This window comes from Eublepharis macularius, chromosome 7 (genome assembly GCF_028583425.1).
Source record: "Eublepharis macularius isolate TG4126 chromosome 7, MPM_Emac_v1.0, whole genome shotgun sequence".
Lineage (NCBI taxonomy): Eukaryota > Metazoa > Chordata > Lepidosauria > Squamata > Eublepharidae > Eublepharis > Eublepharis macularius.
This window is the reverse complement of record NC_072796.1, coordinates 144,282,622-144,309,639: the sequence shown is the minus strand read 5'-3', so window position 1 is coordinate 144,309,639 and position 27,018 is coordinate 144,282,622. Positions and strand designations below refer to the sequence as shown.

Genomic DNA, 27,018 nt, shown 5'->3' with positions numbered 1-27,018 from the left:
CCACAGAGGTCAATTGGGCCCTCCTTTATTTTTTAACAGCCATTTGCCACAGCTGCTGCAAGGCTGCGGGAACCCGAGTTTGGTCTGGGAAGCCAGACTCAGTTCTTTAAAAACCTGCACACAGAGTTTGACCCTCAGTCAACGTGGAGGCAGGAGGAAGTCTTGAAACCGTCCTGGTTAGAGATATTGTCCACCAAGTAGTAGCTCCCTGCTTCTCTTGTACCTTGGTAAATGTTAGCCCAAGAAGGAAGCTTATTGTGGGTATAGTGACCAAATGACAGTCGTTTCAGAAAGAGAACTGTTTATATTAGAGAGTATGGTATACAATGGATGCTCTCACACAATAAAAAGCAGCAGAACAACATAAGATCACACCATATTGCAGGATTTGAGCACAGAAGAGCAAATATGATTATGAACATCCTCCTTCGCCTGAACTTCTGTCTAAAGAGAAAGACAAATTTGTCTTATGGGTTCCAGGTCTGTTGTTCAGATTAAAATCACCCCAGCCAGCTCCCTTCTTTCCACTTGGCTCTTCACCTCCCATCTAGCCATGCACCAGGGTAAGATTCCTCCCTTGAATCGCAGCTGCTGCCTTCTCAAATCATGGCTCGTCCTGAACTCCAAAGGCTGCCTCAAAGCATGGCATGGCTTCCCCTCCTCTTACCAAGGGAGAGCTTCATGTTCCCAGAACCCCACTTCTGAAAGATATGGGGGGGGGGGAGGCCAAAGCTAACTGGGACAGAGCTTTCCCTCCTCCATGAACCTAGAAATTGCTTTACTGCCCACCCCCCTCATTTAGAACAAGGGAGGTGGGAGCCTGGTGCACTCTTTCAACCAGACTACATGCACTAGCAGCTTGAACTCTTCCAGAGACGGGTGGAGTTCAGAGCCCGGTGTTGGACTTGACTCAGCGTGTTAGACTGACAGGATTGGAGTCCCCCCTCTGCCATGGAAGCTTGCTGGGTGACATACTCTCAGCCTGCCCCACCTCACAGGGTTGTTGTGAGGACAAAATAGAGGAGACAATAACTATATACACTGCTTTGGGTCCGAGCTTCCAGGGACCACAGCTGACTGTCACACAGTCATGACCTGAAACGCTCGTATGTCTGTGAGTCGGTATGTTCTGATGCAACGTCAGGCGCAATACCAGATGTTCAGGACTGACTCTTAGCAAGGCAGTTTCTTAGCGTAACTAGGAAATGCTTAAGAAAAAACGAGGAAATGCAGTTTTAACGAGTTATCAAGATGTATCTTAGTTCAGCTGGCACTACTCATTTTCATTTAGGGGCCAGTTTTATGATCTCCATCTTAAGAGAACTGTAATAATTATGTATTTAGCAAAGTTTAAGGGGTTTTTTTTGTTCTCGGCCATCATGTCACAGCTGACTTATGGTGACCCGTCATGGGGTTTTCAAAGCAGGAGACATTCCGGGGTGGTTCGCCATCCTTTTCTCTGTGTAGCAATCTTAGACTTCTTTGGAGGTCTCCCATCCAAGTACTAACCAAGGCTGACCCTGCTTAGCTTCCAAGACCTGATGAGATTAGAATAGCTGGGCTATCCATATTTTGTGAATGTCAGGGATCTGGTTTTTATCACATGCACTTATTCTGGATACATAGGATTAATTTGCACCTGTTTTTATTTAAGTTCTTGCTTAAGAAAAAAAGAGTTATGCTTTAATATTAACTCGAAGAAATTTTCTTTGTTCTGTGGGCAAAAGATCTGAGGTCTGACCAATAACGTTTCACTGCCCTGTAGGAGAGAAGGTCTCTCTCAGCTTCCTGAGCAGGCCTGACCGGAGAATCTGCAGCTGTGTTCAGCTAACGAGGCTTGGACTCTCCGGGAGCCGGATTCAGGGGAGACCTGTGGACGGGGCGTGAATAACACAACTCGTCGCAAGATGAAGGGCACACCGAGCTGCACACAGCCAGCTCCCACTAGCAACAGGCCCCCTCAGGCCCCCTCCAGCTCTCCTGCCCAAAATACTTTGACTGGGGCTGCTGGGGAGTGAAGCTGAGCATACACAGCCAGAGCCGAGCCACGAAACTAAGCCACGGAGCCCTTCTGCCACGCCCAACAGATCATGGGGAAATGCAGCAGCAGCAGCAGCAGCAGGCCCTAGGAGGGGGCGGCTTCTACAGGAAGACCACTCGTGTTCTGGGAAGTCCTGGAGGGAAGTCCAGGAGGTGGGGCTCAGTGAGTGGCGGGTTTCAGAGGAAACCCGGCGTGGGCTAATGGGCACTGTGCCTCCTGCCAGCCCACAGAGTGGGCCAGCCCCGCCGCAAGGCAGGGGTTCCTCCTCCGTGAAGTCCAGGCCTCTTTGTGCCGGAAGCATCCCCCACTGTGGTCCCGAGTCTCCCTGCTTCTACATGCAGAGGGCACCGGGATCTGCCCAGGCCTGTGGGTGAGAAAGCAAGGCGGCAGCAGGCCAGACAACACAAGGGCAGGCCCACCACAGAGTCAAACCTAGCCAAAGCAATAAAAGGACTTGGGTTCCATGCAGGGCATTGGCATGGCTTGCTATGCCCGGGGGACAAGTGGTACACCTGCGAGGGGTGTGCACCTGGTGCATCCCATTTAACCCACGGGAAGGACCCCGTGCTAGTGGCTGCTCCTGGCGAGAGTCCATCAGCCTGCTCTCTTTGCTGGGCAGCCGACCTTGGGGGTTTGGCATTCCCCTTCTCACATCCATCCCCAACACCCACTGGAGATGTTTTTCTCTCCCCAAGGTCCTATTCCATGGATCCGCCTGGCACTGGGCAGAAAATCCACCGGTGAAATCACGGTGGGAGTCAACTGATCACCCTACTAGGCATGGCTGTTGGTGGCTAAGCGAGACTCGCTTGCTGTTCCAGGGGAAAGGAAGCAGGAAAGGCCCCAGGGGAGCCAGGGCAGGCCCGACTCTCCCCTTGCTCTGGAGCACAGGGAAGAATTCTCCCTTGGCCTCTCCCTTGGCCTGGTTTTCAGGAGCACCTTCTTAGCTCCAGGGAAAGCTCGGAACAAGGCCAGCTGGCAGAGGCAGTGGGTTACAGGTTGCCCCCAGGGGCTCGTTATACTGTGATGAGTTAACTGGACCAGTTGCTACCAGAGACGCTGGCAAGCTGGGTGATGTCAGGAGGCCATGTGGGGAATTGAGCACAGTCCACACTGCGTCAAAGGCTCAGCGTAACACAGGCACTGTCTACGATATGGAACATGCAAGGAAAACCCAGCAGCAGCCAGGATGGTGCAGCACAACCGCCACACGGCACCCGGGTGTGGCAGAGGCCTAGCCAAGAGCAGTGCGCTCAACACGGCGGCAGCGAAGCTGTGCTGCAACTGGGGCCGCCTCTGTTCCCTGCAGCTCAGATGGCTCTGAAGCTCTAGCAAGCAGGATTTTGCTCTTGGCCGCCCAAGAGTGAGGATTTAGCAGGGAGGACAACAGGGCTGACCTGGGCTAGGCCCATGAAGCCACCCACTGAGAATGCCGGGGCTTTGCTGTGCTGGCCTGGCTCCCACCAGCCCCGCAACATCATTCTGGCCTGAGGCCACTGCCCAGAGCAAGGAGGTCAGTGGGCAGCTGGAGAGGTTTCCCACAAGGGGGCATTTTGGCAACAGCTCTTTTCCCTTGAAGGGGGCTAAGGAACTTGGGGGTCACCACAGAACTCCGGTTCCTTCAGAGGTTGCCCCAACTCCTGTCCCAGTCCCTGACTGTTGCCAGCCTCCCACCCCAAGCAAAACAGACCCCTTCCCAGTGGCGGAGAGGCCTCATGCCGTCTGTGTCCTTTGCATGGAGAGCGAGCGAACGAGCGAGCGGCGGAGGGGACTTCCCACCTCCCCACTCCTGAGGCTGGGGGGGTGTCTGCCCAAAACCTCATTGCTAGCAGGGGCGACTCAGGATGCAGCCAGCTGGTGCCGATGGAATGCATTTTCCAGGAATGTGCCAAGCTTCTCACAGTCATCCTAGAGGAGAGCGAGAGCGAGAGTGAGGAAGACAGGCCCCCCCTCCCTCCCCCATGCCATGCCCCACATCCCACAAACACGTGCCTTCTTTCACAGCATCACAGGGCTGGCAGGGACCTCCAGTCTCTCCCCCTCTGCTGCCCCCCAACTGCCAGTGCCTCCTAAGCCCATGGCTCCCTGCCAGCAATCTCGCTTGGGGAAATCTGCCCCCAAGCTGCTTTAGGACCCCAGCCACCTGGTGCTGTGGTGCCCAGAACTCCTCCCCCTGCACACCACAGGCACTCAGCAAAGCAGCTTCTGGCTCACGGAAGCCTCCGCCTCAGTGCGCTGGTCAGCCTGGGAGGTGCCAGGAGACCTCTTATTCTGGCTGCAGCAGGTCAGTCCAGCCCCCTTCTAGGATTTGCCCTCCCTTCAGAGAGCTCAGAAACGCGTGTTCCTCCCCTGGGCTAGCAGAGCTGGGGGGGCAGCTCAGCCGGCTTGCCCTCCTCCTCCCCCCCCCCCTGCACAAAGCCGGAGGAAGCACTCACCAAGCGGATGAATCCATAATGCACCAACTCGGCAGCCAGGTCCCCTGGACAGTCAGCTGCAGAGAACGGATAATGAATGGGGGGAGGATAACAGGGGAGGGTGCAGGGATCTGGGCTGCTGGCAGTTCCCCGCATGTTTCTGGAAGAAAAGGGTTAGCATCTGGCCTCCACCCTGGACGGAGCACAGAGGCCACCTTGGTTGCCCCGACAGCTGCTCTTCTGGGGAGGGGAGTGGGAGGGGAATTCCTCTTGGGTGCCCAGGAACCCCCAGACATTTTGATACCACCAACACTGGTCACCTTCTGGACCAACCTGCCGTGAACTGGCCTTGGAAGCACTCTGCTCATTCCTGTCCTTCTAGAAGGCGGGTCTTGGAAAATGAGCTGGGGAACTTGGCTCTTCTCCTGGGTTTCTGGCACCCCCACCCCTGCTGGTTAATATCTACAGGAAACTGCTGGGAGAGATCATTCAGAGAACTGGAATGAACTGCCCTCTTCCATCTCCTTTCTATTTCCAGGGAGGCTGTGGAAATGCTCACCATTTGGGGGGGGCAGTGCAGGACCGGATGGGGATGAACAAGCAAAACTTAATCCAGACAAGAAAGAGGGCCACAGACTGGTTGTATATATGATACACGAATTGGTGCAGAATCTTTTCCAGCTGGGCTTGTGTCCTCCACCACCCAAAAAGAGCAGGTGCACAGTCGGGGGCTGTCCCAGACTCCTCCTCGTCCCTGGAGAAACACCTGGCCACGGGGGGGGGGGGGCGAGGCGTGCTTTTTACAGCTGCAGTCGTCGTGCCAGCTGTGGCCATTCCTGCAGAAAGTTGGCCTGCGGCCACAGTCACCCAGGACTGCTAAGACCACATTAAGGCTTCCTGGGTTTTAGCCAACTTGTCCTCTTATCCCATGACTGTGAATTTTGCTCCCAAGTCTTTGATGAGGGACTTTGTCAAAAGCCTTTTGGAAACCTAAATAAACGATGTCTACCAGCTCATTCCTGTCCACATGTTTATTGACACTTGAAAGAACTCTAAAAGGGCATTCAGCAGGGCGTGCCCTTCTGTACGCTTGACAATTCTATCTTTAATAATGCTTTCCATCGATTTACCAAGAGCAGATATTAAGCTAACTGGCCTGCAACTTCCTGGATCCCCTTTTAGAGAAGGATGTTAAATTGTCCACTCTCCCGTCCTCCAGTACAGAGGCTGATTTTCGGGACCTGTGACATCTCTTAGTTGGAAGATCAACAAATTCCCTTTTGAGTTCTTTAAGAACTCTGTGGTGGATCCTGTCTGGCCGGGCGATCTGTTCATTTGCACTCTACCTATACGTTTCCTTCCCTTGTTGCCACTGGTTGCCCCACAAGTCCTCCCTTCCTGGAAACACCCGTTCCGGAACAGGACTCTGCCCCCGCCCCCCCCCGCCCCCGCCCCCATCTTCAGCCATGAAGGCCAGTGAACTGATCGGGAGTCAACGGCTCCTCCTTTAGTACTCCTTTAATTCCACCCAGTAGTGGCCCCTTGGACTACATACCACCTTCCTTGACCTGTGGTATACATCCTAACTGAGGCTCAAGGATGGTTGACAGATCTGACCCTCTTGACAGTTCCTTTTTCCTTCCTTTTTCCCACATTCCTCACTTGAGAGAAGTTTCCTCTTTCGGAGGCGAATGTGATGATCATGCTGGCGTTTCCTGGCACTTTCCCGCACACGTATAAATTGAATTTGTTGCCATTGTGGCCACTCTTCCAATTGGTCCAACCACACCCATGCCTTGCACTAAGTCCCGGGCAGCACCACTGAGGATTAAGTCCAGGGTCGCCTCCCCTCTGCTCGGTTCTGTGACCAGCTGCTGTGGGGCAACATCCAGAGCATTCAAAAATTCCACCTCTTTGGCATACCCTAACCCTGGCAGCCTGTGCTGTGGCCAGGGGGGCTTTGGGGTAGGAAACCACACTTTGTTCAAGCACTTTTAGGCCACTCTTCTCCATATAGGGACCCAAAGCACCTTACAAAAAAGAAACTTTCCAAATTACAAAATCTAACATGTAAAAAAAAAAAACCCACTAAATCTGGGCTTGCAAAGTTCACCAAGCTGACGATCCCTGGTTCCAGGGAAAGAGCCCTTTAGCTTTTGCCCAAGGGCTCAGGCCTCTCGTCCCACCCAGGTTAAATACCTGCAGAAAGGAGGAGGGGGGGGTGGCTAGCTGGACCTCAGATGCTGCTGCGTGCTTTCAGAAGTCTTTTTAACTAGGACTTATCAAAAGGTCTCAGGGGAAAACCTCCCCTGGGAGTGACATCCTCAGGACCCCCTTTTAGCAATGGCTGGCCGCCCATCTCTTCCGGAAGGCCTCCAAGGAAAAGTGACGTTCCCGGAGGACTCAGAAGCGGAGGCTGGGGAGGGGTGAACAGCTACAAGTCACGCCTGACACAGGTTGGACACGTGTCAGCTTCCCTCAAGTTTTGATGGGAAATGTAGGCGTCCTGGTCTCGCCGCTGTAATGGAGAGCCAAGCTGCAAAACCAGGACGCCTACATTTCCCATCAAAACTTGAGGGAAGCTGACAAGTGTCCAGCCTGTGTCAGGCGTCACTTGTAGCTTGGCTCTCAGAAGGATGCCCAGCAAGGCGGGGGGGGGGGGGCTTCCCTATGCAGGGAGGGGGCTTCTCTATGCTACAGAAAGTGCCAACCAGCAAGTGTAAGCCAAAGCCTCACACACAAGGGGCGGCTGGCAATGCCCAGCAGCTCCTGGGGGTGGGGTGGAGACTGACCCTGGGAGGAAGCAAGCAAGGAGGAGCCCAACTCACTTGGGAGCAGGTCGTAGCTGAGCTGTCGATGGAGCCTGTCCTCCAGGACCAGGAGGAGAGTGAGCTGGGAGGGCAAGGGGGGGAACAAGAGCGCAGTGTTATTTCCTTTAAGCACCTTGAGAATCTTTCTCCTGTACAAACCCCCCCCCCAGACTACTTCCTCTCTCTCTCCCCTCCCGGCAACCTTTCCCTGCTTCGTTCTCTCCTTCCCACCCACGTATCTATTTTTGCCCCCCGCCCATCTCCAGCTATATTGATTATTTATTTACTTCACTTATATCCCACCTCTCTCCACAGTGGGCACCCAAAGCAACTTACACTCTTCCATTTTATTCTCAAATCCCTGCGAGGTACGTTAAGCTGAGAATATGTAACTGGCCCAGGGTCACCCAGCAACCTTCCATGGCCGAGTGGGGATTTGAACCTGGGACTCCAGATCCTCAACTGAAACTGAAACCACTACAACACAAGTCAGGTGGCAGCAAGTTGCTTAGTGGTTGCTGTGCCGGGCGTGGCCCCAATGAGTCCTCCGTCAAAGGCCAAGGCAGCCTGGAAAGGGACCTGCCCCCCCCCCCTGCCTTTTACTGTCAGAAACCCAGACCCGAAGGCTGACAACACTATGCGGTTGCCTAGCAACGCCCATTGAGGGCACTGGTTTCTTAAAACTACATATGCCGTTTCTATTGTTCTATTGTTTTAGGATTTTTAAACCCCCAATGTATTTTTTTAAGATTTCAATTTTTCTGCAAACCTAGTAGAGCATTCTTCAGGGCTGTGAAAACTCCTGTCTTGTATGTTAATGGCTCTAGGCTCTTGCTTTAAGTATCCACAGACTTGGCCATGTTTAAAATTAAATATATTGATGATGTATCAATTTATAATAACAACAACAACAACATTTGATTTATATACTGCCCTTCAGGACAACTTAACACTCACTCACAGCGGTTTACAAAATGTGTTATTGTTATCCTCACAACAATCACCCTGTGAGGTGGGTGGGGCTGAGAGAGCTCTAAGAGAGCTGTGACTGAGCCAAGGTCGCCCAGCTGGCTTCAAGGAGAGGAGTGGGGAATCCAACCTGGTTCTCCAGATTAGAGTCCTGCTGCTCTTAACCACTACACTAAACATATCCAAAAACAGAGTTTCTCTTCTAATGTAAATAAAATATTCCGTTTTTTAAAAAAAAAAGTTACTGAAAGTATACTTTTAGAAAAGTGGTCTTTAGTGGCAAAGGCCTGCCACGACAGAGGAGGGAGCAGAAGCAAGAGAGAACAGGCAAGACCCAAACCTCTTCCCAGTCTGTGCTCCTTCCTCCACCAGAAAAGACAGACAGGCAGACTTGTATTTCCTTGGGCTGATGGCCAGAGGCCCAAACAGAGGCCTCTCCCCTACTGACAGGCCTGGGGATTGTTCATTCCTTTTCCCTGCAGCTTTCTGGGGGAGCTTGCCTTGCCAGAGCCCCCCCCCTGCCCCCCCCCAGCTCAGAGGGCCCCCGGAGACTTACGTGCCACTGGCCCTTCTCCTCACTCCATTCCATGCTGCACTGCATCTGCACCACCTGCAAGAGGCAGAGACGTTCCTCAGGACCAGCCCACGCCCCGCCCTCTGCATGGGGGGCACAGCTGCACCGTGGCCCTTTGGGCATGCCTGAGCACAGCACCCCCTGTGCATGTGGCGCAATGTTCTTAGCACGTCCAATGAGTTCGGTATTCCTGCCACTGTATCCTGCTCCTTCTGCACCACGATGGTCTCTTCCCAACCATCCTCTTGACACGTTTTCGTGCCTTCAGAAGGCCACGGGGAGGAATGGTGGCAGCAGTGGGGGGAGGGCTCCAGCTGCCCCTAAGAACTCAGACTTGCCAAGGAGGCCATCTCAGACTACAGCAGCCTCCGTCCTCACCAAAGAAGCCCCTCGGCCGGCTGGAGCAGAGGCAGCCTGGCTTCTCCTTGGAGGGCTCACCCGTGCGGTAGGGGGGGAGAGAGAATGAAAAGGAGGGTGGCCACTGGAGGGGAGGCGCCTGGGGACCGAGCGGGGGCCTTTCTACCCTGCCAAATGTGGGAAGCAGGTTTCCAGAAGCAGGGCATCACTGGAGGGGGGGTGCACTGTGTCCCCCTCCCGCATCCCCTTCCCACAAACTGAACTCGTGCTCAGCATAGTCCCTTCGCGCCCACTCAGAGGGGAAGCTGCAGCTGTGGAGCCACCCAGCGCACCCCCCCCCCTCCATGCCACTCCAGCAAGCAGCACAGGAGCGGGGGGGCGGGGGGCGGCACCCCGGCAGCTTACCCACGACCCCTCAAGGCAACGGCAACGGCAACGGCGCAGGAGATGACGACAGGCACAAGGCGCCCCAGAGGCCTCGCCCCGTCAGTGCCTGCCCTGGCCTGGCCCCTCAGGCCCCTGCTTGGGCCACCTGGGCAGGGACCGGGGGGGCACTCCTTTCTCCACACTCCTCTCTGCAAGTAATGGCCCGAGGTCAACTGACCTGCACGGGTAGGGTGGGGCACAAAGAGGGCCAGCTCCACCCCTTGCTCCACAGGAAGACCCAGCTTTGTTCCATGGGCCAGCTATTTATCCCACCCTTCTCCAAGGAACTCAGAACAGGAGAAAGAATCCTTACCCCCCCCCCCCACCACCACCACTTTATGATCTCAACAACCCTGAGAGGCAGAAGAGGTTGAGACAGAGGGAGTGACTGGCCCAAGTCAACCAAGGAGTTTCATGGCAGAGGGGGGATTCGAACACGGACCTGCCCAGTTTCACACAGACCGCCCCCCCGCCCCCGTGAGACATTCCTGTGCCCCCAGCTTCAGCAGCTGCCCGCAATGTGTGGTGCTCCCAAGGGCCAGGGTGGGGAATGGGGCTTTCGCATGTGCTGGGAAGGGACCCCCCCTCTGGCTGCTCCTACCTTCCTTGTCTCCACGTCAAAGGGCTCCGGCGTAGGGGGCGTGGTGTTCTGGAGGTCCTCGGAGGCCTGGGGGGCTGCCCGTGGGAGCGTGTGGGGCCGGGTGGAAGCAAAGTTCATCAGGGGATAGATGCCGTTCCTGGCAAAGACAGGTCAGGAAACTCAACCCAGGCCGCCAGCAAGACGGGGGCCAAGGCCTTGCCCCATCAGCCTCCTGCTCGGGCCCAGGCAGGGCTCTCGCTCCAGGGCAAGGGGGGGTGATCCTTTCCCTTGGTCTTGCGAGGGGGGGAACGATCCCAGACTCTCCCAAGCATGTGCACAAGCTCACCTCACATCTTCCAAGAACTTGTCTAGCTCCAGAAAAGAAACTTCGGAGTACCTGGAAAAAAACGGCACAGGGCAGTGAGCAAGTCTAGGAGGCCCAGAGGCAGCTCCCGAGCCTGGGGTGGCTGCAGCGGCACCCCCCTCCCCAGGGAAGCCAGCCCCAGCTGCCCCTGGCTCTCACCTCCACTGCACAGGTGGCCGGCCCCTGCGCTGCATCTCGGCCATCACCATGTTGAGGTCCAGACTCTTGGTTTTCTCCTCCACCACATTTTCAGGCATCAGGTCTGCAGCAGAGGCAGGGGAGGGCAGGGGGTCTAAGCAGGAAGGCCCCCGTTTGGAAGCTGTGCCCTCTCAGCACCCTGCCCCCCCCCCCAGGCCCCCAACTCACACTGGTTGCTGATGAAGCAGTGGGCAGCCAGCAGTTTCAAGGAATGGACCTCAAAGAGGACGCGGTGGAAGAGCAGGCTGTGAGCGCTGGGCCGCTTGTCAGGGTTCAGGAGCAGACAGCCCAAGATGAACTCCTGGGGGAGGCAGGCAGGCAGGGCATTAGCAGAGGCAGTTCTCCCTTCTGCTCCGAAGGGCTGGAGGAGGCCGGCCAGAAGGGGCTCCAGCTCAGGGGCAGCACATCGGCCTCCTCTGCAGCAGGCCGCCATCCCAACCCCGCCAGAGCCAGAAAAAGGCCGCTCCTCCCCAAGGAAGATGCCAGCGGTCAGAGTGGAGTGGACGTGGCGGGGCAAGACAGAGGGCCTAATGCAGCCTCGTGGATTCAGGCGGCAGACCAGGACCAGCACCTCTACCAAGCCACGGTTCAGGCCAGCCCGGACTGACAAAGGCAAAAAAGAAAGCAGGTCTCTCTCAGGTGCCCTAATTTGGTACCCCAGGATTCAGGCATCCACACGCGAGTCAGGGCAGGCTGTGAGGAAGGCACGCCAGTCCCACCAGAACACCCCCTGCCGGCTAGGCCTGCCTGCTTTGGCACTCACAGCACAAGGAGCACGTCGGTCTAAGCAGGCAAGGTGGCCAGAGTTCAGGTCTCTGCGGGCCAGCACCTGGTCCGGGTAAGGCTACACTCAGAGAGCTGGGGGCGGGGGCGGGGAGACCCTCGGCACTCCCCAGCAAAGCCAAGACAGGACCCGGGCCAGAGCGGCAGAACTGTGCAGAGCCCCCCCTCCCCACCCCTCGGGTGGTGCTGGGCAGCAGGAAGCATCTCCTCTCACCCGCATGTTGGGGTCCTCCAGAGACCGCCTGGCTCGCTCAACGGCCTCCTCAGACACACACGTGTCCCCGTTGGACTGGATCTCCAGCACTGCCATCTGTGGGGAGAGGCTGTCTGAGCAGGCCAAGCAGAAGCAACTGGGGCAGAGCAGAGGTGGAGAGAGAGGAGGAGCCCTTCCACTGGAGCAGCCCGGGGCCAAACTCCTGCAGCAGTGGTGGAGCAGAGCTAGCCCCCTCCGAAGGAAGTCTCCCCCCCGCCCTGAGCTATCCCGAGCCCAGACATGGGGGACTATACCAGGTCCCTCCTTCCTACCTCCAGAGCACACATCCCGAAGGAGAAGATGTCCACGGCTGTCCCATCAGCCACATCTGCAAAGCCAAGCAGAGTCAAAGCCACAGGCCTGCTTCACAGCAGCAGCAAAGCCACCGCCCCACTGCCAGGAGCCCCCACCCCCACAGCAGGGGGCAGACACTCACGGCCGTACTCCGGGGGGAAGAAGTGCAGATTGTGGGGCTCCTCTCGGCCAGCACAGACGGGGCTGTGGAGATCAGCAGGAATGGCTGCGGGAAGGCAAGTGAAGAGCAGAGCGCATCAGGGGCCGATGGACCGGGCCAGAATGCCGTCCCTCGGAAGGAGCCGCACAGCAGTAGCCCAGCCCTGAGGGGGTCGGGGAGGGAGGGAGGAAGGAGGCCGCCGGAGGTGGGGTGAAGGGGGCTCTCCCCAAAGGCTGCATCTCCCCGCCCAAAACTAAGTTTGCCTGCATGCTAATTTATACTCCCTTTTAACTCTTCAGTCCCTGAGGCCGGAAAGGGACACCTGAGAGAGATCCCTCCCTCAAGCAAAGGGGAGGAAGAGAAGGAGTCTGGACACTGCGGGGTTGTGCAACGGGAGCAGCGCCAACACCACCCAGCCCAGGCAGGCTGGAAGCAAAATCACTCACCATTTGCAAAGATTCTGTGCCAAACTGGGGGCGAATCCATCCATGATGAGATGCAGAATATGCGAAAGAGAAAAAGACGACGTGTAGGATGGTTTACTCTAATATCCCCCACCAGAAAACTGGTTCCCGAGGCAGCTATCAGCAACAGTGATTTTAGTCAATGGAATTCTCAATGAATGCCAGACAACATAAAGTAGCAACAAAAACATAGAACAGCAGGAAATAAATATAAAAATATGTTCGTGCTGGAAAGTGCTATCAAATCATAGCTGACTCATTGCGACCCCTGCTGGGGTTTCCAAGTCAAGACACTAACAGAGGTGGTTGGCCATTGCCTGCCTCCATGACCCTGGTCTTCGCTGAAGGTCTCCCATCGAACCGCTAACCAAGGTCGACCCTGCTCAGTTTCTGAGATCTGACAAGATCGGGCTTGCTTGGGCTATCCAGGTCAGGGCAAAAATATAAGCAATCATTTATACAGCCCACATTTTCAATAACAGAGACCAACAAACCAAAAGATAATACCTGCTGCAACGTACCAACAGCTCTTCATCTGATATCAGTAAGACATGACATCTGATATCAGGGGCACGTCCAAAAAAGGAGGGAGACAGAGCTGGGCCTTAATGGAGGAACAGAAATGAGGCACCATTTCATGTACTGGTTTTGGGCCATTTGGGTCTTTGAACTGGGTCAGAAGCAAAGTTAAATTCTGCCACTTGCCCATTTCCTTGGCCCTGGTAAGATCCAGTTATTGGACGGCACTTGCTGTGAAAGCACTCATTTTCCACCCTGCCGCCTTGACCACGAAGGACAGCCTTACAGTGAAGGATCTGGGTCTTCCATCCTGCCCTCGTCGTCTGCCCCTGTTGTTTCACCTTTGCCACTCAAACAGGGTGTATCACGGAGGTGCCTCCTGTGCCGCTTGCAGGTTTGCCATGGGATGGGCTCACTGGAGAAGCACCAGCAGGAACCGCGCCCCCTCCAAGGCTGCCACGTCCCTGGGCACTAATGTCACTGTGGCATCTGACCTCGTTCATCTTCTTCCACTGCATAACCTACCCCAAATCCTCCGTTCCCCCACAGCTTGGAGTGGGGCCTTTGCCAAGGCAGAGAACTGTCAGTAGCCACCCCAGCACAGTGGCGGGAGGAAGAACGCATCACACTGGTGTGAGTGGCCATCGAGGAGGCTGACACACCATGGAAGCGGGGTGGGGGGGTGGGGGGGAAGAAAGGGTGGAATCAAAACGGGCCCCAGGCCCGTGTGACAGTTTTTCAGGCACCTCAAATAATCCATCCCCTTTGAAGGGCAATTCTACACCTCCCCATTTTTAGTGCACTTTTAGACTGCAGAGTGCTAATTTCCTTCGAACGGATACCAGGAAAGGCTCCCGCTAAGCTGCTAGAAGGGCAGGAGCAAAGGAAAGTGGCGCCCTCTCCTCCCCAGGGCGCTCTGCCCAACAGCCACAGTTCTTTCCGTCTCCGGGACTGTGACCGAGGGCGGAACAGGGAGTACCGGCCCCCGTCCTGCTGCGGACACTGACCTTCAGCCCATCCTCCAAAGGAAGAGCTTTCGCTCTTAGCCGCTCTCGGCCTTGATCCTGCCCTGTGAAGTGCCAGGTAGGTCTCCCAGGAAGGAGGACCTTGATCGGTCCCCTTGGCAGCAAACACTCCTGTGCCCCAGAGTCCCAGGAAGCCTTCACCCCACCACCACACAAGGAGCAGCGCCAAGCCCCCACCCCGCTCTCGGAGACAAATTCACACGTGGCCGCAGAGGCAGCCAGGGCCCCTGGCTGACGATACCCTCAAGAGGCCTGCTATCCTCTCTCAACCGTCCCCGTCCCCACCCCCGAAATCACACCCAACACAATTTGTTTAACAAAGTTCGGGTTAGTATACCTCGCTTGCTTGGGTAGGTCCTCCAAACTGCACGGGCCACCCTGAGCCCCCTGAGAAGTTCTGGTCTGTCGCTGCCTGGCTTTCCAGGTGGAACCCCCCACCGGGGGCCCTTTTTGCTCCCCGAAAGGAAACGAGGACTGCAAGCATGTCACCTCAGTCCTGGAGGCCTCCTTTCCTCCTCAGAGCTCGTTCCTGGCTCAGCCTCTTCAGACCAGCTCTTTCAGGGGACCCCTCGTGCATCTGCCTTCCACGGAGTGAGTCCCCGCCCGGTCAGTCCACCAAGGCCAGTTTTGCTTGCTCAGGTCGGCAGCTGCTCTCCAGGGGCTGAGGCAGAGCACCTCCTGCCTGGCCCTTCCAACCGGAGAGGCTGAGTCTGGCCCTGGGTCCTCCGGCACGCCAAGCAAAGGGTCTTCCAAGGAGCCAGGGCCCCTCCCTCCTTGACAGCAGTTCTCTTTCCATCCCGCTTGTTCTCTTCGTCAAGAGGGGGGCAACCTCTCCCATGCAACTGGACCCCAGCAGTGGTCTCTCCTTGCTGAAGCTCCTCAGTAGATGCCCTGCGGCAATTGCATGCAAACATGTGCTCTGTGCCAGAGCAGGGTCATGTTTCAAGGTGGGGCTGCCAGGCGAGTAGCCAACAGGGCCTTCTGTCCCAAGTCCAGGGCCTGGCACGAGGCACCCTCTCTTTTACTCCCTGGGGAGCCTCGGCCAGGATCACACACACACACACACCCCAGGCTCTGGGTGAGCATTCAGCTCTTGGCCACAAGCACGTACAGTCCCCCTTAACAACTTAGCAAAGTCAGGGTGCAGCTCTCTTCCACCGAGCTTCTCAACCTATTTTGTAGGGCCAAAGCTTTAATCTCTGCTTCCCCTTCCAAGACCCAGTTCAGCGGGCTTCCCCAGTTGAGAAAAGCCAATCCCTTCCCGCTGATTTGCAGCATAGCGGTTAAGCGGTTGGGCTGCGAGTCAGCACTCTGCTGGTTCGACTCTCACTCCTGTCCTGAGCGCAGCGGGTGGCCCTGGGTCACCCCCCCCCTCAGCCCAGCTCCCCAGCTGTGTTGTGGGGATAACAACAACACGGACTTTCTTCACCGCTCTGAGTGGGGCACTCGTTGGTCCAAAAAGTTGGTATACAAATGAACTGTTGTTATTATTATTGTTGTTGTTGTTATTCAGGCCCCCTTACATTCCCTGTTTGCACGAAAAGGCTTCCAGAGCAGCAATTATTAGCCCCCGAGACAACCATCGGCAGCACGTCTCCGCTGCACCAGCCCCTGGCTCTCCGCTGCACTTTGATGTGGTGGACGCAACTCCCAAAACTTTCACACACTTTTCGGCTGCTTGGGGGCAAGCAGGGCTTTGTTCACTGATCCAGATGGTGCCCACAATACAACCACACAAATCCCGCAGCCCCTGACTATTCCGTCAAGGGGCGCAACAGGACACACCTTTCTGGAGCATACCTGACCCGATTTTGATGAGGCCGTTGTGCTGGATGAAGACGGTGTCGCTGGTGAGGTTGCCGTGGATGATGGGAGGGTCGCAGGCGTGCAGGTAGCTGCAGGAGAGGGAGAGAGGCCACGGAGGAGCCGTTTGGTGCCAGAGCCCCTGGGAGGAAGGGTCGGGCAAGAGGAAGAAGAGGCCGGGGACCTACCTGAGGGCAGAGAGGATTTGTGTGCACCAGCGCTTCCAAGCCTGGAGCAGGGGGAAGCAGACAGAAAGGAGCTCAGCTCAGGACACCCTGCCCAGCCAAACCCACCCAGGAGGCCCAGGGCTACGGGCAGGCCTCCCCCTCGCCGGCAGCAGAGGCCTCTCGACATGGCTCGGTGCCCAGGTGAGCAGACACGGGCGAAGCTTTGGCCTGGCCTGGCCCTTGGGCTGCAGGAAGCGGGGGGGGAGAGGGGCAGCGCCTAGCATTTGCCAGAAGGAAAAGGACGCCACCTCCCCTGCCTGGTACTCCTTCCCTCTGGAAAGACCCTCCGTAGAAAGCATTTCTCCCTCCCTCCCACCCCCACAGCCTGACCTGCATGCTTTCCAGCTGCCCCCTGGCAAGTGGGGCTGCTTCCCCAGGACAGACGTCTCCCCGCACCCCCCCCCCCCGGCTCCTCCACACCTCCTGCACTGGGCCCAAGAAGGGGCCTTCGTCCTCTTAAAACCTGGCCCACTCCCCACCTCCTCTCCTGACTTGCCCCAAGGGGCAGGAGACGGGTCCTACCCGGACATTCATGGCTTTGTGGTTCTTCTTAGTCTTCTTCAAGAACTGCTTGAGGCTTCCCGAAGAGACGTATTCCGTGATGAAGATCACCTTTGGCAGGAGAAAAGGGCAGTGAGCGCCAGAAGCCACATTAAAACCCAGCACTGCTTCGAGAATCAATCGCCGAAAGACACTTAATTAGCTGGACTCTTCTTCAGGCTTGCGGCCATCTGGAAAGCGAGGTTCTCCCTGCCACCCGCCACACTTTTCCTGGAGCAATATCTAGCCTACTGCCGGAACCGCTCCGTGTCCTACACAGGGTTCTTGACAAAGATGGCTTTTTAAAGCATAGCAACTGGGAAGGGGGCCCAGCTAGCCCAAGCTTTTCTTCCCTAATGGCCTCAGCACTCCCAAGGTCACAGTAGGGAGTTGTGGGCTCCTTCCCAGTCCAGCTGCCTGGATGCATTTTGTTACGGGAACGTCCCTCTTCCATGCGTCAGCCTGGGAAGAGCAAGGGATGGGCCTCCCCGCACCCCCCACAGGGCTCCTTCCACTCTCTCTCACCTGGGCCATGGAGTCCTTCATGGCCAGCCAGTACTTGTGGACCTTCACAATATTGGGATGCTCAACCACCACCAGCTGCTCAAACATGGTCTTGATTTTCTCCTGAAGGAAAACCAGAGAAGGGAGCGCGTGTGGGAACATCAGGGGAGGGGCATGGCGACATGTGTGAGCGGGAGGAACTGGCCAGGAGAAAGTGCCACATTGTGTGGCAGCCTTGAGCATCCAACCCCCCACCTAAGCTGGGCCTTGGGACACTGTTTTGTTTCTCCGGGCGGGGGGGGGGGGGGAGTAGGCGTCCTCACCTCGTGAGCCTTGAAAGCTTTCAGGTCAGCAAACTGCAGCTCATTCCACACCACCTCCACGCCCTCCTCCGTGTCCATGGCCAGGAAAGCATTCTGGAGACCCGGCATGTTGCCCTGGTTTACCTGAAGGGAAGACACACTAGGGTCAACACATGGGGGGGGGGACATAAGGTGCGGATGGGGTCACCAGACCCAAAGCAACAGCCCCCCCTCCATCACAGCCACTAACGTTCTAGGCAAAGCTCCTGACTTTACTGCCCCACTAGGCAAGGAACAGTCATACTGAACACCCAAGGGATCAAATTCCACGTGGGAAAGCTGGATTCCGTGGCCTTTTTATATTCTGCAAATTACATTAATTCTCACAACTTACTCTGCCTATTCTGGAAGGAGCTCAAGGCCACTGTAACCGTGCCCATGACCACTGTCATACATCCATGGCTTTTTAAAAAGGCTGGTCAATAGCTGTTAGCTACCATGGCCAAGCAGAGCCTCCATGTTCAGAAGCAGTGTTGTAATATATAGATTAAAGCACATTATACTAATCAATACTAAGCTAATACATACTAATGGCTTGTATTCTAGGTGAACTTTTAAACTTTTCATGAACTGTCTGTGCATTTTTTAAGAGTGTTAGGTAGCTAAAACAGGTGCGCTTTAATTTTTTGACAGCTAATTAAAAATAGTGGCCTCCATCTAGATTAATGTTTCTTTATCAGAGACTGGACCAAGAGTGACCTAGTATCTTAACTCTTCCTGTCATTTCTCACGGATTTATGGCTCTGTTTTGCAACGTTAGCTATAACGTCATTTTTGGCTAATTAAACTTTTATACAATAGAAATTATGAATATTCAACGAAGCATTAAACCAATCATAGTTTGCTTATGCTATTATGTGAGAACATCTTAGATGTTTGCAAATGATAACCTATAAAACATGCTAATCTAGATAATGAGTTAAGAGTTCTGATTGGAAGAGATCTCATGCAAATTAGGTGAGATTCTTATCTTTGCAACGTAGGCTATGAAAATCTTAATGCATTTTGTAAGAACTTTGATTATTTTAAACTTAAGGGTTAGTTAGGAAATGTTAGCAAATTTAATTCTGCTTGCCTTTCTGTGTTCTATTTTTGTACGACTTATATTAATAATCATATATTTTTAACTACTTGCTCCATTAAAAAAATAGAGTGTATTTTCAATAAAAGAAATAAACTCTTAACAAGTGTCTTTGATTAGAAGCGGCAAAGCAATAACGAACCTTTTACAAATAAATGTACTAATAAGCAAACGGTTCAAAGAACAATTTTGCTTGACAGGTCTTGAACGAGTTGCTGAACACTATCCAAAAGAAAAGATAAATCTTTCCTTTGGAGTAGTGGAAGCTTAGTTCAGACACAGGCAAGAGATCCCGTTACAGCAGCGTAAACCCTTCTTCTCTTCAGCTCAGTCCTATCGCCTATAGCTGATGGGAGGGGCTCCCCAGGGTCCCTGTGAGAGAAGGGTCTTTCTGTCACTTGCTCTCTGATCCTCTGAACTGAAGATGCTGCCCTAGATTGGACACAGAATGTCCTGCTCACCAAGAAGGTGCTCTGCCATTGAGCCACAGCCCCTTCCATGACGGAATGCAAGGAACTGGTTACAAGCCACTGGGTGTGCAAAGAGTTAGCGAGAAGCTTGATATCCAACAAGAAGACCCAGAGGAATTGAGGACTGCATCTCCACTTCAGAGACTTTGTGGTGTTTTGTTCCCCTTCATGAGACCTGCGTTATCCGGCCTCACTGCCTTCCTTAGTGTTCCTGGAATGTTTTTTGTGGCCACCAAAGGCCCTCACCTTAGTTCTCTCAGTTTGACTTGTAGTATAGGAAGGCTTTGTTAAATTTGGTAGAATGGTTGAACGCTCAGCATGGGGGGTGGCTATGAGGAAGAAGATATTCTAGATAAAACAGACGCTTTGCTAAACAGAAATAGAGTTTGTTTATAAGCACTTAAGCATATTGGTTTCAGAGTATTTCATAAGCATAATGGTTTCGAGATAGGTACAGATCTTCCCTGAGAACAGCCCTGATCAACACTTGAACACCACGTGGAACTCTTCCACTCGGAACAGCTCAGGCTGCTCTGCAGTCCCCTCCATCCCCCTCTCGGCACAGCGACATCTGATCACAGCCTGTTTCACCCCCCACCCACCCCCTCCTCCTTGCTTTACAGGCCTGCATTTTTAACCACAGTAAACATACATTCCAAACTCCACTTTAAATGGCTGAAATAAAGCACACACAAATGTTTACATGGCAAAACATTACACACATGAAGGAGGCAGTGATGGCTTCCATTGTGACGGAACTTAGAAATTATTTACTGAAAACTGAACAGAAAATAAGCATCGTCTTATTAGACAGCAATCCCTATCAAACAAGGCGATCCTTGTCATGTGCCGATACCAAGAGCAGCTTCTGCAGCTGTCAACGGCTGCAAGGCCTCCCCCTCTATCCTCCGTTCGCTCCCCTCGCTCTTCTGCTTCCACAGGGCAGCCTGTCCATCCCCTGCAGCTCCTGATCAACATCCCAGCAGTTTGGGGCGTCACACAGGCAAAGAGCACGCAAAGGGCCCTCCCCAGTGGGTGTGCCCTCCTCTTCTCACTGAAAAAGCCAGGCAGTTCCCTGGCAGCATCACCGCAGGAGCCAAAGAGGAAGGGCCTGAGCCATGCAAGTAAAGCACTGCACAGTACCCCTCCGAGAGTCCAAAAGACCTCCCAGGCAGGGCTAGTTCCAGCTGTTCCTTCTTTTTGCAGGCCGCCCTGGCTGATCATCTAATGAAAGGCCAGCTGGGCACCACTGCTGCTCTGGGACAAAGCTGTAGTCATGCAAACTGCTCGGCCATGGGTGCATCTGGCCTAGAGGCCCAGGGGGTGAACCGCCCATCCCTAGGTGGAACCAGGTACCCAGATGCCCCTTGATCCCAGAGCTGCCATTACAGAGGCACGGGAGGGATCTTTGGCCACCTTCTCTCTGGACTTCTGCTTGACTGCAATAGATTGACACGGCTGCCCCACCGGAACCTACAGTTGCAGCCAGTTGGAGACAAGCGGTGCCTATGAGTTGCATCGGAGCCCTGCGTCCCTCCCCCCTCCCCCCGCCACCCCTTTGCAGGACTCACACCAGGCCTGGGAACCAAGAGGGGTCCTGTAGGATGCAGCACAGGCAAGACACAAAGCAGGCCGACCTCCCCACAACCAGTCCTCAAGTGCCAGGTGGCAGAAAGCTCCGCACAGGGAGGCCCACACGGGAAGCGGTCACTCAAGGCTTCGTCTCTCTAGCACAGAAAGCGGAAAGCTTTGGGGATGGACACACAAAGCCCTTCCCTCTCTCCACAGCTTCTCGAGAGCAGGTGGCTCTGATAAGCCTGGCTCGAGCGCCACATTCAAGCAAGATAAGCCACTCTTCTGCACGCCCAGCAGCCTCTCCTGCGACAACTAGCACCTCTCCTGCCCCCGGCCAGCAGCCCTGGCAGTCCTTTCAGGGGCCCTTGCCACGGGGCAGAGGCTGGGCAAAGGAAAGGAAGAGATCTCGCCTGTTTTACTAAGAGGATGCTCAGCCTGGGCAGAACAGCAGGGAAGCCGCACAGAAGCCTCCGGCGAGGAAAGGAGGGACTCTGCTGCAGCAGGCAGGCCCTTTACGAGAGGACAGCTCCTCCAGGACAGAGCTCTGCCTGGTGGCAGGTGGTCCCACTGGCTCATTCACCTCCCCGTCAGTGAAGATTTGCCACTACCAGGGCTTAACAACCAACACACTGAAGTACACAGTCAGTGCTAGAGAGGCTGGAAGCAAATAATGTCTGCCACAGAAAACCACTTGGAAGGCTGCATTTGTTTCATGGAAAGAGCTCTGGAACACCCCAATCCGCTCCCTTGTGGAGATGCTGGGGAGCGCCTGTGGCTATAACACGAGGTGGCAGACAAGGGTAGAGTGGGGATAATAATAATAATAATAACATTCGATTTATATACCACCCTTCAGGGTGACTTAACACCCACTCAGAGCAGTTTACAAAGGATGCTATTATTATCCCCACAACAAAACACCTTGTAAGGTGGTGGTGGGGCTGAGAGAGCTCTGAGAGAGCTGTGACTGGCCCAAAGTCACCCAGCTGGATTCAAGTGCAGGAGTGGGGAATCAAACCCGGCTCTCCAGATTAGAGTCCCACGCTCTTAACCACTACACCAAATGCTAGGAACTGGTGCCAGCTTCTGAGACTCACAAAAGTCTGAGACAAAGCACTCCACTTCAAGCCCCCTCTGACCTCATTCATGCTGCCCACCCCGGAGGGAGGTCTGTAAGGCTGACAGATTACGTTGTGCACACCCAATCTAGAGGTCTCCCCTGAATTCAGCTCTCGGAGAGTTAAAGTCTCACTGGGATCAGTGAAGCACCAGATACTCCAATTAGGTCTGCTAAGAGACGCTAAGAGAAATTTATCTCCTGCAGGCTGATGAAATATTATCGGTCTGATGGCCAATCTTTTGGCAGCAGAACAAACAGAGAACTTCTTTGCACTGATGCTTTTACTTAAAACACATCATAACTCTTTCTATTAGGCAAGAACTTAGCAAACATAAGCAGGTGCAAATTAACCCTCGGAATCCAGAAAAAACTCACGCCACAAAAATCAGTACTTGCTACACAGAAGGTGACAGTTAAACCTCTCTCACTTTAACACGCGATTGTCCTCGAAAGAAAACTATTTGAATAAATTAATTACTCAAATTAGAACCAGCTGAACTAGGATAGTCTTGATAACTCTAATTAAAACTTTCTAAGGAATGTCATAAGAGAGCCAGTTTGGTGTAGTGGTTAAGAGCGCGGGACTCTAATCTGGAGAGCCGGGTTTGATTCCCCACTCCTCCACCTTGGGCTAGTCAGGGCTCTCTTAGAGCTCTCTCAGCCCCACCCACCTCACAGGGTGTTTTGTTGTGGGGATAATAATGACTTACTTTATACACCGCTCTGAGTGGGTGTTAAGTCATCCTGAAGGGTGGTATATGAATCAACTGTTGTTGTTGTTGTTGTTGTTAATGGCAGCTACACCTGCCATCATGCTAAAAACAGAAGTGCATGCAAGTAAAGAACAACAGACCTGCCCTATCCTAGCTACACTAAGGAACTGCCTTGTCAAGAGTCAGTCCTGAACTTCTGCTGCTACTCCTGACCAACCGGTCAGCCTTGCACAGGTTAGGATACTACATGAGAATATATCGATTTACTGGCACACAAGTGATTCAAGCCATGACTATGCAACGGAGGCGGCACCTGATCCCCCCTCCCCCGGTCAAGGAGATGCAAGATCTGCTTGGCCTCATATGCGCGGGGGGGGGGGCCGGGGGGGGTCAAGGCAACTCCCAACCTGACTCTTGCTCTCCAGGGAGCGCGGCCAGGACTCCCGCAACCCCCTCCCTCTGTCCTGGCCCCCACCTTCCTCTCCAGCCCGGGATCTCCTTTGCACAGCTCAGCCTCTTGTGGGGAGCTGAGCGTCGTGGGCCCAGACTGCTGCAGCGGGGGGGGGGGGGGCTGGACAGAGTGGCAGGTCCCCCCTTTCTCCAGGGCTTGATTCCAGGTCCTTTTCTGATGTGGCACCCCCCATCCCTGGAAGGCCCTTCCCCCATCTGCTCCCCAGGCACCAGGTCCAGGTATGCGCAAGGGGCAGGTTGTGCTTGCCATTCTAAGGGCCCTTTCTGGGGAGCGAAGAGGACTGACTTTTGAGCAGGCGGTCTTTCTTGTTTTACTGAGCTGGGTGGTCCCCCCTTGTTGCGTGTAATGCTGCTGCTGCCCCCCCCCCATTGGCTCCGCTTTGGTGGCAGCTGGAGGCAGAGATTCTTGTGACCGCCTACCAGGGTGCGTGTTGGTACTGCCGATTCATGTTCGTGCCGTATTACTGTGGCTCCCGCACTTGTGTCATTCTGCAAACTGTGTAAAGCAGGAATGGTTTGGGAAGGCAGTTTTATAAAGCGAGCAGGGCCGTGGGCGAATGAGAGGGTCCCGGAAGGCGCTTTGATAAAGAGACCAACCCTGCCACTGCGGGGGCCACACACTACCTATTTTCACAGCGCCATTTTTCTTGCACAGTTTGACATTCCATGTCTGATGCTGATGTTCTTCGCTGTTTCTAATGTCTGTGACCCCTTTTCTTCCTGCAGTGCTCATTTGACTTCTCCTGCCATTTGAACTGCATCGCTTTACACCGCGGAGTCCGCCTTGACGCTCCCGGAGAAAGGCGGCCCGTCAGCCAAGGGCGCTGCGCAGAACTGCGTCTGGGGAAGCGCCTCCAGCAGCCTCGCGAAGGAACCAGCCCAGCCGCGGCGGCGACGGGCCGTCCCTCCCCAGGGCTGCAAGCAGGCCGCACTCCACCGCCCGGCTTCCCCCCGCTGCCGGCCTGCGGGGCGCGGCCAGGGAGGTGCACGGACGGCCGGGCCAGGCTGGAGCTCCGCCGCCGCACCCGCCTCTGCCGCGCCCCACTGACAAGCCGCCCCGTCGGGCCCGGGACTGTGGGCGGCGGCGGCGGTTCAGGCAGCTCGCCCGGGCAGGGCAGCCCTCGGGCACGCGAGCCGAGGGGCCGGCCCGGGCCTCCTCGCTGCCCCCCAGCACCAGCCCCCGCGCAGGGCCTGCCGAGCGCCTGGGAGAAGGGCAGAGCCGGCGGGGCGGCGGCACGACAGAAGGCCCCGCCGGCGCCAGTTGCCAAGAGGCGGGTGGGCGGTCCGGCCAGGCCAGGCCAGGCCAGGCCAGGCGGGCGCTCCGCCGCGCCTCCGAGCGCTCCCCGTCCAGCAGCGCAAGGGTGGGCTCGGGGCAGCCTCTGGCCGCGGCCCCTTGGCCGGCGCGCCCCGTCGCCCCGCCAGCCTGCGCCTTACCTGCTCGTTGCGCTTCTGCCAGCGGCCGCACGGGCTCTCCTCCAGCACCTCGCCCTCGTCCTCGCTCTCCTCCTGCGAGGCGCCCGCCGGCCGCAGCGCCCCGGCCGCCCCCTCCGCCTCGCCCGCCGGCACCGACATGCCTGCCTCGCCCGCGGCCCGACGGCGCCCGCCCCGCCGGGGCCCACGGCCACGCTCCGCCCGCCGCTCCGCCTCCGCGGGAGGGGCCGGCGCCTGACGCGGAGCGGCGCGGCGCGGGCGCTGGAGGGACCGCTGGGAGGCCGGGCCGGGCCGGCGCGGAGCTCTGCTGGCCGCCGCGCGCTCCTTCCCGCGGGCTGCCCCGCTCGCCCTCCCGGGCAGGGAGGCAGGAGGGCCCCGTTGGCAACGGCAGGGGCGGCGGGCCCGATGCGGCGCCTGCCCCGAGGGACTCGCGGGGCCTGGCAGCCCCTGGCCGTGCCCCCGGGCGGGGAAGGCTGGGCCGGAGCGGGCAGGGTGGGGCGTGCCCAGGGGCGGGGGCCAGGAGGAGCCGAGCCGAAGGGGCGGCCTGGCCCACTCGGCTCCCCGCCCGGAGCCCAGAGCCCGCGGAGGTCGAGCCGGGCCTGGGGCGACCCGACCTCGGGGGTCCCCCCGCCTGGCAGCCGGGCGGAGGAGGGAGGGCGGCCCGGCGGTGGGGCCGGAGCGGAGCGCCGCTTGCTTTCGGGGCGGGTGCAGGGGGAGTCGCCCTGGCCCCAAGCCTTACGGGGCCGTAGGGGTCAGGACCAGCACCTTGAACTGGGCCTGGTGGAGGCACTCTGGGAGCCAGCGCAGATGGAAGACGACGGCGGGAGCGACGTGGTCCCCACGGCCCACTCCAGCCGGCACGCTGGCCGCACCATTCCGTATCAACTTCCAGACAGTCTTGAAGGGCAGCCCCACAGAGAGTGCTTTGCAGTAATCTAGTCTAGATCTAGTCTAGATCTAGGGACCCCCGAGGTCGGGTCGCCCCAGGCCCGGCTCGACCTCCGCGGGCTCTGGGCTCCGGGCGGGGAGCCGAGTGGGCCAGGCCGCCCCTTCGGCTCGGCTCCTCCTGGCCCCCGCCCCTGGGCACGCCCCACCCTGCCCGCTGCGGCGGCGGCGTCTGCGGAGCCCCTTCGGGGAGGCCGGGCCGAGCGGAGCGCCCCCCCCGTTCCCGCGCTCCGCTCCGTTCCCGCGCTCTTGCCCCGAAGGCGCCCCCCCCCCCGCCTCTGCCCAGGCCCCGAGGGAAAGGCGGCTTCCCGCGCTTCGGGCCGGTGGCCCCGGAGACCGTCGCGGGTGCGTCTCGCGCCGATCCGCCCCAGTGCGGGGGCAGCCTTAGTCTGGATGGGCGCCGAAGGGTCTCGCCCGCCTGTGCCCGTCCTGCCCCGCAGGGCCTGCAGCGGAGGGGGCACCGCCTTGGTCGGCAGCCTCGAAAGAGCCACCACCGGGCCGGGAAAGGCGCCCTCCGTGTTGGCAGAAGCTTCCCAGCCGTTTGTGTCCCCAGAAGCCAAAGTGGACCTCGGAGCCCTGCAGGCGGCCGCCGCAGGCCACTCCTGGGCCGACTCGCCTTGTGGGGTAGTTTTGCGTGGCCAGGGGCTCTGCTGCTGCCGCTCATCTCAAGGCCCTTCGCTGAAACGTCATCTCGACAAAAGAGAGGTGTTACTGGGGGGGGGCGCGCGTCTGGCTCAGAAAACGGGCTCTCCCTTGCTCTGGGTGGGTTTGCATGCCCCCAAAGGAGCGGGTACAGAGCTGGGGGCCGCTGCCAGGCACAGGTGGCAGCAGTGGCCGGAAGCAGCTTTCGCCGCCTTCGCCTCGTGAGCCGCCTGCACCCCTCCCTGAGGGGAACAGATCTTGCCCCTGTGGCGTATGCCCTGGTGAATCTAGACTAGATTACTGCAAAGCACTCTCTGTGGGGCTGCCCTTCAAGACTGTCTGGAAGTTGATACGAAATGGTGCGGCCAGCGTGCCGGCTGGACTGGGCCGTGGGGACCACGTCGCTCCCGCCGTCGTCTTCCATCTGCGCTGGCTCCCAGAGTGCTTCCACCAGGCCCAGTTCAAGGTGCTGGTCCTGACCCCTACGGCCCCGTAAGGCTTGGGGCCAGCAGCGTCCCTCAAGGGCTGCCCTCTCCCGTATGAGCCTGTAGCATTTCAGAGCAGGCCTGGTGTGTCCAGATGGGGAAACCCTTTCCTCTGCAAACTGTTCCCACCACCCTCAAAGTAAGTTGCCTGCAGGGGTAAAATATGCAGTTACCACCCCTCTGTTTTCCCTGGAAGAGGCAAATAACTGCTTTGATGCCAGGGGAAAGAGACAACAGCCTGCTCCTTTCCTCTCCAGAGCAAGGGGGTGTGAAGGAGGAGGGGGAGAGGCTGTTGGGAAAGGGTGCCACGGCGCTTATTTTCTCATCCAGAGCAAAGATGTGTGCGCCGCTGCCGCCGCCTCAAGAAAGAGAAAAGGGGAGAAAAGCTGCAGTGCTTAGTTTTAAAGGGAGAGATAAG

General features: G+C 56.7%; 1 protein-coding gene across 2 annotated transcripts; it reads right to left on the bottom strand.

The window, feature by feature from the left end:
* Window positions 1-284: 284 nt before the first annotated feature.
* On the bottom strand, window positions 285-24,978 carry NRBP2 (nuclear receptor binding protein 2). 2 transcript variants are annotated; one of them, XM_054984612.1, is made up of 18 exons: window positions 24,532-24,978; window positions 17,629-17,751; window positions 17,327-17,428; window positions 16,784-16,873; window positions 16,223-16,263; window positions 16,017-16,126; window positions 12,670-12,693; window positions 12,206-12,289; window positions 12,042-12,097; window positions 11,731-11,826; window positions 10,902-11,034; window positions 10,695-10,797; window positions 10,518-10,568; window positions 10,193-10,328; window positions 8,791-8,844; window positions 7,284-7,347; window positions 4,477-4,532; window positions 285-3,949 (listed from the first exon to the last, which is right to left on the bottom strand). In XM_054984612.1, the coding sequence occupies exons 1-18, from the start codon at window positions 24,667-24,669 to the stop codon at window positions 3,881-3,883; spliced, it is 1,530 nt and encodes a 509-aa protein (XP_054840587.1). In that variant the 5' UTR covers window positions 24,670-24,978; the 3' UTR covers window positions 285-3,880. The 2 variants fall into 2 exon arrangements, with proteins under 2 accessions (XP_054840587.1, XP_054840588.1); XM_054984613.1 differs by having other exon boundaries at window positions 16,032-16,126; window positions 24,532-24,864.
* Window positions 24,979-27,018: the final 2,040 nt, after the last annotated feature.